This window comes from Petromyzon marinus, chromosome 13 (assembly GCF_048934315.1).
Source record: "Petromyzon marinus isolate PM22_M1 ecotype Great Lakes invasive population chromosome 13, UKy_Petmar_22M1.pri1.0, whole genome shotgun sequence".
NCBI classification, from domain to species: Eukaryota; Metazoa; Chordata; class Hyperoartia; order Petromyzontiformes; family Petromyzontidae; genus Petromyzon; species Petromyzon marinus.
In genome coordinates, this window is record NC_133679.1 from 15,490,569 (window position 1) to 15,503,402 (window position 12,834).

The 12,834-nt window shown below is 56.2% G+C and overlaps 1 protein-coding gene across 4 annotated transcripts in view; it reads right to left on the reverse strand.

Annotated features, from left to right (window-relative positions):
- LOC116942147 (uncharacterized) overlaps positions 1-12,834 on the reverse strand; it is a 51,648-nt gene that overhangs the window by 25,045 nt on the left and 13,769 nt on the right. For 3 of the 4 annotated variants that reach the window (XR_012941664.1, XM_076066906.1, XM_076066905.1), the window contains exons 5-6: positions 3,330-3,923; positions 294-480 (exon numbers count right to left, since the gene is read on the reverse strand). Coding sequence is in view for 3 of the 4 variants with exons in the window: in XM_076066906.1 (XP_075923021.1) it covers positions 294-480; positions 3,330-3,923 (781 nt within the window). In the remaining variant the exon portion in view is untranslated. Of the gene's footprint in view, positions 1-293; positions 481-3,329; positions 3,924-5,112; positions 5,519-12,834 lie in introns of those variants that run through there. The other variant, XM_076066907.1, reaches the window with a different exon arrangement.

Here is a 12,834-nt window from a genome sequence, read left to right on the forward strand (position 1 = left end):
CAGTGAGCTATTGTGTCAGTGAGCTTCTGTGTCAATGAGATGGTGTGTCAGTGAGCTGCTGTGTTAGTGATCTGCTGTGTCAGTGAGCTGTTGTGTCAGGGAGCTGCTGTGTAAATGAGATGGTGCGTCAGTGAGCTGCTGTGTCAGTGATCTGCTGTGTCAGTGAGCTGTTGTGTCAGGGAGCTGCTGTGTAAATGAGATGTTGTGTCAGTGAGCTGCTGGGGCAGTGACCCGCTAAGCTGGGGAGCTATACAAGGGAGCTGCTCTACCGGTGAGCTGCAGGTGAACCTCACCTGGCGCGCTGGAGGGCCGCAGAGGGGCGGTGGTGGTGGCGCTGGGCGTGCGCTTGGTCAGCACCAGCGTGGTGGAGTGCGCCAGGTGTGCCAGGTGCTGCCGCGCCTCCTGGTACGAGAGCGTCTCAACGGCGATGCCGTTTGCCACCACGATCTCGTCTCCTGGCAGCAGCCGCCCGCCCACCTCCTGCGAGGACCGCGTCGCCACGGCGACCAGCGGCCACACATAACCGAGGGTAGGGATTAATCCCACCCCGGCACACCGCATCCAGTATAACCCTCTCTGTGGCTGCCAGTGACCCGGAAAATATTTCTACACCCAACACACCACGTCCAGGATACCTCTCGCTATGGCAGGAGAAACAGTAATGCGTTGGGAATGATCGCAGCAGAGGGAGCCGGTGAGTGGTGAGAACGTAGAGTCTCAAGATACCTTTTCAGGAGGGTCCTGTCAAGTGTTTGCAGTGCGAGGCGGAAAAGTTGCGGTTGCTGCTGCTGCTATGAGAACCCTAATGAGTGATTAGCAGTAGATTGTTTCTCAGCATTGGGAATGTGGTTGGTGACCCAGCTCTGACCTTGCGCGTTGACCTGCAAACTATTTGCCAAACCTTCTGACCCTCGTGATAAGCCCTAGGCTACACCTGTCTGGCTGCCTGTATGTGGTGGTGGTGGTGGCGGTGGTGATGTGGAGTGGTGGTGTAGCGGTTAGCGCTACGCTGCGCTACGAACCTGGCGTCCCGAGTTCGATTCCCGCTCACGGCCAACACTGGGTGACGATTATTTGAACTGGTCCTGGGCCTCCCCTAGGTCGACTCAGCCTAAAATGAGTACCTGGTGCGGTGTGTAAACATCGCCACTGGGGAGACAAAGGCGGCCGGGCGTGGTGCTGGCCACCCACCCCCTCTTGTGCAGTGTTGGTCTTCATAGGTGCTTGCTAACAGCACTTGCCCCAACAGTCTATTGAGGCTATACGGGGGATCTTTGTCTTTGGTGGTGATGATGATGATGGTGGCGGTGGCTGCTGTATTGGTGGTGGCGGTGGTGGTGGCAGGCCACGTGGGCCTCAGTGACCCCGCATGAGGACGCCGCCTCCTCGCTTCCGTGGGCCTCACGCTGGCACCGGGGACCTCGCTCAACCGGTCCGGCGGGGGGGGGGGGCAACCGGTCGGCACGGCTCCTAGCCGGCTTCTCCCACCCGGCTTCCACCAGGCTAGAGATTTCACCTGTCCTGGTTTTCCCAGGATCGTCCTCTTGTTGAATAACGACGTAGCTGTCGGCGTAACAACAACGACGACACATCGCTCAGAGCACGTTCACTGCTCATTCCCACCTCTTCTGCTATTGTCAGATATTGCTCTTCTTCCCATGATACGCCCCAGTTTTGTTGTAATTCCAGAGTTGAGAACCCAGCAAATTACTCTAACCCATGCTCTCACCTGACTCTCCTTACTCCCACTCAGCGCCCTCGAAGATTCCTCTTGGCTTTCACCTGGCTCCCTCCTGACCTCCACCTGGCTCCCTCCTGACCTTCACCTGGCTCCCTCCTGACCTTCACCTGGCTCCCTCCTGACCTTCACCTGGCTCCCTCCTGACCTCCACCTGGCTCCCTCCTGACCTCCACCTGGCTCCCTCCTGACCTTCACCTGGCTCCCTCCTGACCTTCACCTGGCTCCCTCCTGACCTTCACCTGGCTCCCTCCTGACCTTCACCTGGCTCCCTCCTGACCTTCACCTGGCTCTCTCATTACTTCCTCCTTGCTTCCACCTCTCTTCCTCCTGGCTTCCACCTGGATCTTGTCAGGATGTATGAACAGAGCTCCCTTGCCCGGGTAATGCAAAGCAGCTGTCACAACTACATGAGTGTGGAACGTCTCGTTTGCAGGGGTGTCCAGGGGGGTGTCAAGTGACACAATGCACATATTATTATTTGCATAAATTATACTCCTTCAAATAATCTGGCATTCACTCCCTCCAGCTCCCCTTGCTCCCACCCAGCTCCCCCTGCTCCCACCCAGCTCCCCCTGCTCCCACCCAGCTCCCCCTGCTCCCACCCAGCTCCCCCTGCTCCCACCCAGCTCCCCCTGCTCCCACCCAGCTCCCCGTGCTCCTACCCAGCTCCCCCTGCTCCCACCCAGCTCCCCCTGCTCCCACCCAGCTCCCCCTGCTCCCACCCAGCTCCCCCTGCTCCCACCCAGCTCCCCCTGCTCCCACCCCGCTCCCCCTGCTCCCACCCAGCTCCCCCTGCTCCCACCCAGCTCCCCGTGCTCCCACCCAGCTCCCCCTGCTCCCACCCAGCTCCCCCTGCTCCCACCCATCTCCCCCTGCTCCCACCCAGCTCCCCGTGCTCCCACCCAGCTCCCCCTGCTCCCACCCAGCTCCCCCTGCTCCCACCCAGCTCCCCCTGCTCCCACCCAGCTCCCCCTGCTCCCCCCACCGACAGGAGGAGACGGCGGGTGCAGGGAGTGGTGGTGGGGGCGAACAGTCCGTGTCGCAGACAGTGAGGGATTAGGAGCATGAAGGAGACAAAGGGAGGGGGAGAGGAGGCCGGACGCTGTGAGGAGGCACGGTAATTATCGCACTGCGCTAGAACCCGGCGACCAGAGTTTGATTCCTGCTCACAACCAATAACCATGGCGAATTTCTGAACCGGTCCTGGGCCTCCCCTAGGTCAGTTCGGCCTGAAATAAATACCTGCTATGGTGTGTGGTGCTGGCCACCCACCCCCTCGCGTGCTGTGCCGCAAGTCATAGCTGTTACACACTCCCTAACAGCACTCCTACAGTCTGGTAAAAGCTTTGTCTTTGCGTATGCGAGTGGGAGGGATGTGCAAAGAGTGCGTGCCAGTGAGCGAGTGGATTGAATGGCGGTGGGACCGAGTGAGAGGGTGTGTGAGACGGTGAGTGTGTGCGTGTGAGAGAGTGAGTGAACGCGTGAGCAAGCGATTGTATCGAGCAAGAGAGAGGGAGCAGCACAGACAGCATGCGACCGAGCGACCGAGCGAGGAAGTGAATGAGCGAGCGAGAGCCGGGCGACTCACGCGCTCGGCCACCCCCCCCAGGTGGAGGTTCACGACGAGGACCCGCACGGGCCGCGACGACTTCACCTCCACGTCCAGGCCAAAGCTCTCGTCCTCGTGCCGCGTGATGCGCACGCTCTCCGCGCCCGCGCCCGGCCGGGCCGCCGCCGCCGCCGCCCCCCGCGGAGACGGCCGCCCGCCGCCCTCCGCGAACCGGCGCTCCGAGACGACCTCCGAGTGGCGGCGCTCCGAGACGTCGCCCGACCACGCCGGCCCCCCGCCGGGGGGCTTCGCGTCCAGCGAGCGGCGGTGACGGTCGTCCGCGGCGCTCGCCTGGGGGACGGCCTTCTCCTTGCGCTTCTTGGTTTTGGTTTTTCCCACGGCCTTGCCCTCCCGGCCCTCCTTGCCGTCTTTGCGCAGCGAGCTGGGCTGGCTGCCCATGCTGCCGCCGGGGCTCCCTGGGCCGCGGGCGGCGCCCGGGAGAGAGGGAGGAGGAGGCGAAGGAGAGGCGGATGGAGGAGGATGGCCCCGCGGAGTGGAGCGGTTGTCCGGGGAGACGGTTGCTAGGCGACGAGAATAAAACGGCAGGAGCTGTGAGCGAGGGGCGAGGGGGTCCTGCAGGGAGGGAGGCACGGGGAGAGGGGCGTTAGGGACGGCGTGCCGCCGCCGCCGCTGCTCCACACCGCACGCACCACACACGCACCCCACGCACAGCGTGTGCATCCCCCTACAAACCCATACACTCACACCCTCAAACACCACGCATCGCACCACACTCCACCACCTCATTCACGACGTTCATCCTACACCATAAACCCATGCATTTCACGCACGCCTATACACTGCCACTCACCACGTAGACTACACAGCACCAACACCTAGAAACACCACATGCTAAACGTGCACAGAACACACAAACCCCGCACAATATGTACACAGCACACCGTTATACACCCCACCCAATGTACACACCCGCACCCCGACACAATGCACGCCACACCAAGCACCCCAACCCAGGCGCCCTCCTCACGCACCCAACCACAACAACAAGACAAAAAGATCCCCCGTACAGTATAGACAAAACAGACTGTTGGGGCAAGTGCTGTTAGCGAGCACCTATGAAGGCCGGCATGGCACACGAGGGGTGAGTCACCAGCACGCTCTGCCGCCTTTGTCTCCCTAGTGGCGATGTTTATACACCAGGTACTCATTTGAGGCTGAGTAGACTTAGGGGTGGCCCAGGACCGGTTAAGATAATCGTCACCTGCGGTGGTGGTCGCGATCGGGAATCGAACTCGCGCCGAGCAGCGCTCTAACCGCTGCACCACCGCTCCCCTACACGCATCCTGTCGCGACAACCACGAAACTTTACAATCGCAGAACCACACACAAACTTACAACCACACGCACTAAACCTTACCACAGAACCACCAAACCACACACAAACTTACAACCACACGCACTAAACCTTACCACAGAACCACCAATCCACACACAAACTTACAACCACACGCACTAAACCTTACCACAGAACCACCAAACCACACACAAACCTACAACCACACGCACTAAACCTTACCACAGAACCACCAAAACCACGCACAAACTTACAACCACACGCACTAAACCTTACCACAGAACCACCAAAACCACACACAAACTTACAACCACACGCATCAAACCTTACCACAACCACACACACCACACCAAACCTTACCACAACCACACACACCACACCAAACCTTACCACACACAACCACACACACCAAACTTGACCACAACCTCACAGCCCGCGCTCCCTCACCTGCCCCACTGTGTATCGTCCCCCTAGCCCGCGCGGGGTCCCCGCCAGTCCCAGCGTCGCCTCTTACCCCGGGCCCGCGTCGCCTCTACCCCGCGTCGCCTCTACCCCCCGCATGTCCCCGCTGCTCGGGGAGGCCCCCAGGGAACCCGAGCGAGGCCCCCAGGGAACCCGAGCGAGGCCCCCAGGGAACCCGAGGGAACCCGAGCGAGGCCCCCAGGGAACCCGAGGGAACCCGAGCGAGGCCCCGAGCGAGCTCTGCCGAGTCGCGAAACCCCGCGGGAGGGCCCCGTGGCTCTCCCTGCGCGAGGGAGGGGCCCGAGGAGGGGGCGGGACCGCGTGGAGAGGGGTCCACGTGGTGTGTGTGCTTTGGATGTGTGTGGGAGGAATTGACATATCACATCTGGTGTTGATACAATGGGAGGCTGATCGATACCCGCGTGCGGTCGAGGGATGGCTCCCTATTGGCCGATGATCTGTGATTGCTGCTCACTCAGGAGGAGTTGGAGGCGCTGCTGCCGAACCTGGCTGGAGTGTGCCACTAAGAGGTGGGGTCTTACCATCAGCCCCACCAAAACTAAGCACCTGCCTGGGTATTTTGTTCCACCAAACACCCCCCCCCCCCCTTTGGTGTTGGAGTAATTGTGGAGAGAGTGGAGAGTTTCTAATACCTGGGCAGTGTGCGTATGACCAGCTCCGGTTTGACAACAGATGCCTCACTCCGAATCAGTCGGGCGGCATTTTTTCATCGGCTTCTCAATGCTGTGTGGAAGCTACCTGGTCTGTCGCTCCGCGCTAAGCTTCGGGTGTTCTGGGCCACAGTCATGCTTCAAATCTAGAATGCCCTCCCTTCTCTACGCTTGCGAAACGTGAACCTCTCTCATGGAACATCTGCGCCAGTTAGAAACATTCAGGCTGCCATGCCTGCGATCCATGCTGGGTTTAACCAGGCTGGATTGTGTGAGGAGCTCACAAATCTTTTGATATATCTTGAGAAATTCCCATCAGCGTTGGCAGGGTCATGTAGTCCGCATGCCCAGCCACCGAATGCCCACGCAGCTTCTGTTTGGCCGCATAGAGATGGCCAAACGGACACGACATGGGCTGGAGAAGACATGGGCTGATGCGGTACGGGAGGGTGTGTAGCTGAGTGGACTTGCCGACGACTGGTACCAGCAGTGTCAAGATCGGCCTCTGTGGAGGAGGCTCGTGAAGGACGCTACTGGGCAGTTGGAGGCAGTCGCCCTCCAACAACAACGGAGGGCGGAGGAGCGACGCTCCAACAACAATCGGAGCACTGGGGCTAATAAAATGCAGCAAGTGCGCACAGTAGGGGGTACAGCTGATGCAATTACCAGTCATCTCAGTCAGCCAACCCATGGCACCTGGGTCTGTCCTGAGACCTGCCAGCGAGCCTTCGACACTTCACGTGGCCTCAAAGTGCACCTGGCCTGGCACAGACGCCGTGGTGACGTCACCGTCACTGAGTGGCGAATGGCAGGTGTTGGTATTGGACCCTCAAAGTGAACCTAGCCTGGCACAAGCAAGCGTGGTGATGTCACCAACACTTAGTGGCGATTGGCGGTAGTTGTTTTTGTGGACACGTGCGAGTGGGTGTAGGGGTGGGGAGCGGTCGTGTCGCGGTTCGCGTGCCACCCGGGTTCGATTCCTGCTCGAGGCCAACACCAGTGACGATTATCTGAACCGGTCCTGAGCCTCCCCGAGTTCGACTCAGCCTGAAATGAGTACCTGGTGCAGTGTGTTAAATATCGCCGCTAGGGAGACAAAGGTGGTCGGGCGTGATGCTGGCCACCAACCCCCTCATAGGCGCTCGCTCACAACACTTGCCCCAAAAGTCTGTTAAGGCTACATGGGGAATCTTTGTCTTGTGCGTGTGTGATCAATAAGAGTTGGTTTACGGAGTGCGTGGATAGAGGTGTGAGGGTGCGTGGGCGTGCGACCGTGTGTGCTATACAGGTGTGTGTGCTATACAGGTGTGTGCTATACAGGTGTGTATACTATACAGGTGTGTGTGCTACACAGGTGTGTATACTATACAGGTGTGTGTGCTATACAGGTGTGTGCGCTATACAGGTGTGTGTGGTACACAGGTGTGTGTGCTTAACAGGGGTGAGTGCTATACAGGTGTGTGTGCTACACAGGGGTGTGTGCTATACAGGTGTGTGTGCTATACAGGTGTGTGTGCTATACAGGTGTGTGTGCTATACAGGGGTGTGCGCTATACAGGTGTGTGCGCTATACAGGTGTGTGCGCTATACAGGTGTGTGTGGTACACAGGTGTGTGTACTATACAGGTGTGTGCTATACAGGTGTGTGCTATACAGGGGTGTGTGCTATACAGGTGTGTGCTATACAGGGGTGTGTGCTATACAGGGGTGTGTGCTATACAGTGGTGTGCGCTATACAGGTGTGCGCGCTATCCAGGTGTGTGTGCTATACAGGTGTGTGTGCTGTACAGGTGTGTGTGCTGTACAGGTGTGTGCTATACAGGTGTGTGTGCTATCCAGGTGTGTGTGCTACACAGGTGTGTATACTATACAGGTGTGTGTGCTATACAGGTGTGTGCGCTATACAGGTGTGTGCGCTATACAGGTGTGTGTGGTACACAGGTGTGTGTGCTTCACAGGGGTGAGTGCTATACAGGTGTGTGTGCTACACAGGGGTGTGTGCTATACAGGTGTGTGTGCTATACAGGTGTGTGTGCTATACAGGTGTGTGTGCTATACAGGGGTGTGCGCTATACAGGTGTGTGCGCTATACAGGTGTGTGTGGTACACAGGTGTGTGTACTATACAGGTGTGTGCTATACAGGTGTGTGCTATACAGGTGTGTGTGCTATACAGGGGTGTGTGCTATACAGGGGTGTGTGCTATACAGTGGTGTGCGCTATACAGGTGTGCGCGCTATCCAGGTGTGTGTGTGCTATACAGGTGTGTGTGCTGTACAGGTGTGTGCTATACAGGTGTGTGTGCTATCCAGGTGTGTGTGCTATACAGGTGTGTGTGCTATACAGGTGTGTGTGCTATACAGGGGTGTGCGCTATACAGGTGTGTGCGCTATACAGGTGTGTGCGCTATACTGGTGTGTGCACTATACAGGTGTGTGTGCTATACAGGTGTGTGCTATACAGGTGTGTGCTATACAGGGGTGTGCGCTATACAGGTGTGTGCGCTATACAGGTGTGTGCGCTATACTGGTGTGTGTGCTATACAGGTGTGTGCGCTATACAGGTGTGTGCGCTATACTGGTGTGTGTACTATACAGGTGTGTGTGCTATACAGGTGTGTGCTATACAGGGGTGTGCGCTATACAGGTGTGTGCGCTATACAGGTGTGTGCGCTATACTGGTGTGTGTGCTATACAGGTGTGTGCGCTATACAGGTGTCTGCGCTATACTGGTGTGTGTACTATACAGGTGTGTGTGCTATGCAGGTGTGTGCTATACAGGTGTGTGCTATACAGGGGTGTGCGCTATACAGGTGTGTGCGCTATACAGGTGTGTGCGCTATACAGGTGTGTGCTATTCAGGTGTGTGAACTATACAGGTGTGTACTACAGGTGTGTGCTATACAGGTGTGTGTGCTATACAGGTATTTGTGCTATACAGGTGTGTGTGCTATACAGGTGTGTGCTATACAGGGGTGTGCTATACAGGTGTGTGTGCTATACAGGTGTGCGCTATACAGGTGTGTGCTATACAGGTGTGTGTGCTATACAGGGGTGTGCGCTATACAGGTGTGTGCTATACAGGTGTGTGTGCTATATAGGTGTGCGCTATACAGATGTGTGCTATACAGGTGTGTGTGCTATACAGGTGAGGTGTAGGTGTGTGTGCTAGTGTGTGTGTGTGCTAAACGTGTGGGGAGCGGTAGTGTAGCGGTTAGCGTGCTGCGCTACGAACCTGGCCGCCCGAGTTCGATTCCCGCTCACGGCCAACACCGGTGACGATTATCTGAACCGGTCCTGGGCCTCCCCTAGGTCGACCCAGCCTCAAATGAGTACCTGGTGCGGTGTGTAAACATCGCCACTGGGAATACAAAGGCGGTCTGGCGTGGTGCTGGCCACCCACCCCTCGTGTACCGTTCCGGCCTTAATAGGTGCTCGCTAACAGCACTTGCCCCTACAGTCTGTTAAGGCTATACGGGGGATCTTTATCTTTGTGCTAAACGTGTGTTATACAGGTATGTGTATTCAACAGGTGTGTATGTGTGTTACCCAACTAGACGGATGTAGCGGTGTACTAGTTTTTAATGGTCTGAAAGGTCGTGGGTATACGTAAGGTTGCGTCTGTGACAGTGCAGGGCGTGTGACTGACAGTACAGGTGACAGTACAGGGTGTGTGACAGTACAGGGTGTGTGACAGTACAGGGTGTGTGGCAGTACAGGGCTTGTGACAGTACAGGGCATGTGACAGTACAGGGCGTGTGACAGTACAGGGTGTGTGACAGTACAGGGTGTGTGACAGTACAGGGCGTGTGACAGTACAGGGCATGTGACAGTACAGGGCGTGTGACAGTACAGGTGACAGTACAGGGTGTGTGACAGTACAGGGCGTGTGACAGTACAGGGCGTGTGACAGTACAGGGCGTGTGACAGTACAGGGCGTGTGACAGTACAGGGTGTGTGGCAGTACAGGGTTTGTGACAGTACAGGGCGTGTGACAGTACAGGGCGTGTGACAGTACAGGTGACAGTACAGGGCGTGTGACAGTACAGGGCGTGTGACAGTACAGGGCGTGTGACAGTACAGGGCGTGTGACAGTACAGGGCGTGTGACAGTACAGGGTGTGTGACAGTACAGGGCGTGTGACAGTACAGGGCGTGTGACAGTACAGGGTGTGTGGCAGTACAGGGTGTGTGACAGTACAGGGCGTGTGACAGTACAGGGCGTGTGACAGTACAGGGCGTGTGACAGTACAGGGCATGTGACAGTACAGGTGACAGTACAGGTGACAGTACAGGTGACAGTACAGGGCGTGTGACAGTACAGGACGTGTGACAGTACAGGGTGTGTGACAGTACAGGGTGTGTGACAGTACAGGTGACAGTACAGGGTGTGTGACAGTACAGGGCGTGTGACAGTACAGGGCGTGTGACAGTACAGGGTGTGTGACTGACAGTACAGGGTGTGTGACAGTACAGGGTGTGTGGCAGTACAGGGTGTGTGACAGTACAGGGCATGTGACAGTACAGGGTGTGTGACAGTACAGGGCATGTGACAGTACAGGGTGTGTGACAGTACAGGGTGTGTGACAGTACAGGGCGTGTGACAGTACAGGTGACAGTACAGGGCGTGTGACAGTACAGGGCGTGTGACAGTACAGGGCATGTGACAGTACAGGGCATGTGACAGTACAGGGCATGTGACAGTACAGGGTGTGTGACAGTACAGGGTGTGTGACTGACAGTACAGGGTGTGTGACAGTACAGGGTGTGTGACAGTACAGGGCGTGTGACAGTACAGGGCATGTGACAGTACAGGGTGTGTGACAGTACAGGGCGTGTGACTGACAGTACAGGGCGTGTGACAGTACAGGGTGTGTGACAGTACAGGGTGTGTGACAGTACAGGGTGTGTGACAGTACAGGGCGTGTGACTGACAGTACAGGGCGTGACAGTACAGGGTGTGTGACAGTACAGGGCGTGTGACTGACAGTACAGGGCGTGTGACTGACAGTACAGGGCGTGTGACAGTACAGGGTGTGTGACAGTACAGGGTGTGTGACAGTACAGGGCGTGTGACAGTACAGGGTGTGTGACAGTACAGGGCGTGTGACTGACAGTACAGGGCGTGTGACAGTACAGGACATGTGACAGTACAGGGTGTGTGACAGTACAGGGTGTGTGACAGTACAGGTGACAGTACAGGGTGTGTGACAGTACAGGGCGTGTGACAGTACAGGGCGTGTGACAGTACAGGTGACAGTACAGGGCGTGTGACAGTACAGGTGACAGTACAGGGGTGTGACAGTACAGGTGACAGTACAGGGCGTGTGACAGTACAGGGCGTGTGACAGTACAAGGTGTGTGACAGTACAGTCGTCACGTGACAGTACAGTCGTCATGTGACCTTTGATTCCGCCCCCCCCCCCAGCGTGCCTGGTTGCCATGGCGACCGCGCTCCCCGCCTGAGCGGCCATGGCGGAACACAATCATAGCTCCCACTCACTCCTCATCACTCTTCTCACCTCTCACTCATCATCATCACTCACCTCTCACTCATCACCACTCATCACCACCACTCACCTCTCACTCATCACCACTCACCTCTCACTCATCACCTCTCCTATCACTCTGACTTCTCAGTCTTCACCTCTTACTCCTCACCTCTCATTCCCCACTAAACCTCCCCTCTCACTCTATCTCACACACCCCATAACACAATCACACCAAGCAACCTATCTCACACACCCCGTCTTACACCCTGAAATACCCCCCCCCCCGCTCGCCCCGATGTCTACCATCTCATACACACCCATATCCCAACAGATACAATCAACATATACAATCACACACACCCCGACAGATACAATCACACATACACCGACAGATACAATCACACACACACCCCAACAGATACAATCACACACACCCCGACAAATACAATCACACACCCCAACAGATACAATCACACACACTCCAACATATACAATCACACACACCCCAACAGATACAATCACACACACACCCCAACAGATACCACCACGCACACCCCAACAGATACAATCACACACACACCAACAGATACAATCACACACACACACCCCAACAGATACAATCACACACACACACACCCCAACAGATACAATCACACACACCCCAACAGATACAATCACACACACACACTCCAACAGATACAATCACACACACCCCAACAGATACAATCACACACACACCCCAACAGATACAATCACACAAACCTCAACAGATACAATCACACACACCCCAACAGATACAATCACACACACCCCAACAGATACAATCACACACACCCCAACAGATACAATCACACACACCCTAACAGATACAATCACACACACCCCGAAAAACACAATCACACACACCCCAACAAATACAATCACACACACCCCAACAGATACAATCACACACACACCAACAGATACAATCACACACACCCCAACAGATACAATCACACACACCCCGACAAATACAATCACACACACCCCAACAGATACAATCACACACACCCCAACAGATACAATCACACACACCCCAACAGATACAATCACACACACCCCAACAGATACAATCACACACACCCCGACAAATACAATCACACACACCCCAACAGATACAATCACACACACCCCAACAGATACAATCACACACACACCCCGAAATGTATACAATCACACACACGCCAACACCATCACTGGCCCACACCCCTAACAGCAATATCCGCCATTCACATATAACTAATGGTGACGTCACCACAGGTGTTTGTGCCAGGCTAGGTGCACTTTGTAGTCAAATGGATGCTCGCTGACAACACACACCATCACACAGCCACACCATCACACACACACAATCACACACACACACAATCACACACACACCATCACACACCATCACACACACAATCACACACACACCATCACACACACCATCACACACACCATCACACACACACCATCACACACACACACCATCACACACACACCATCACACACACACACCATCACAC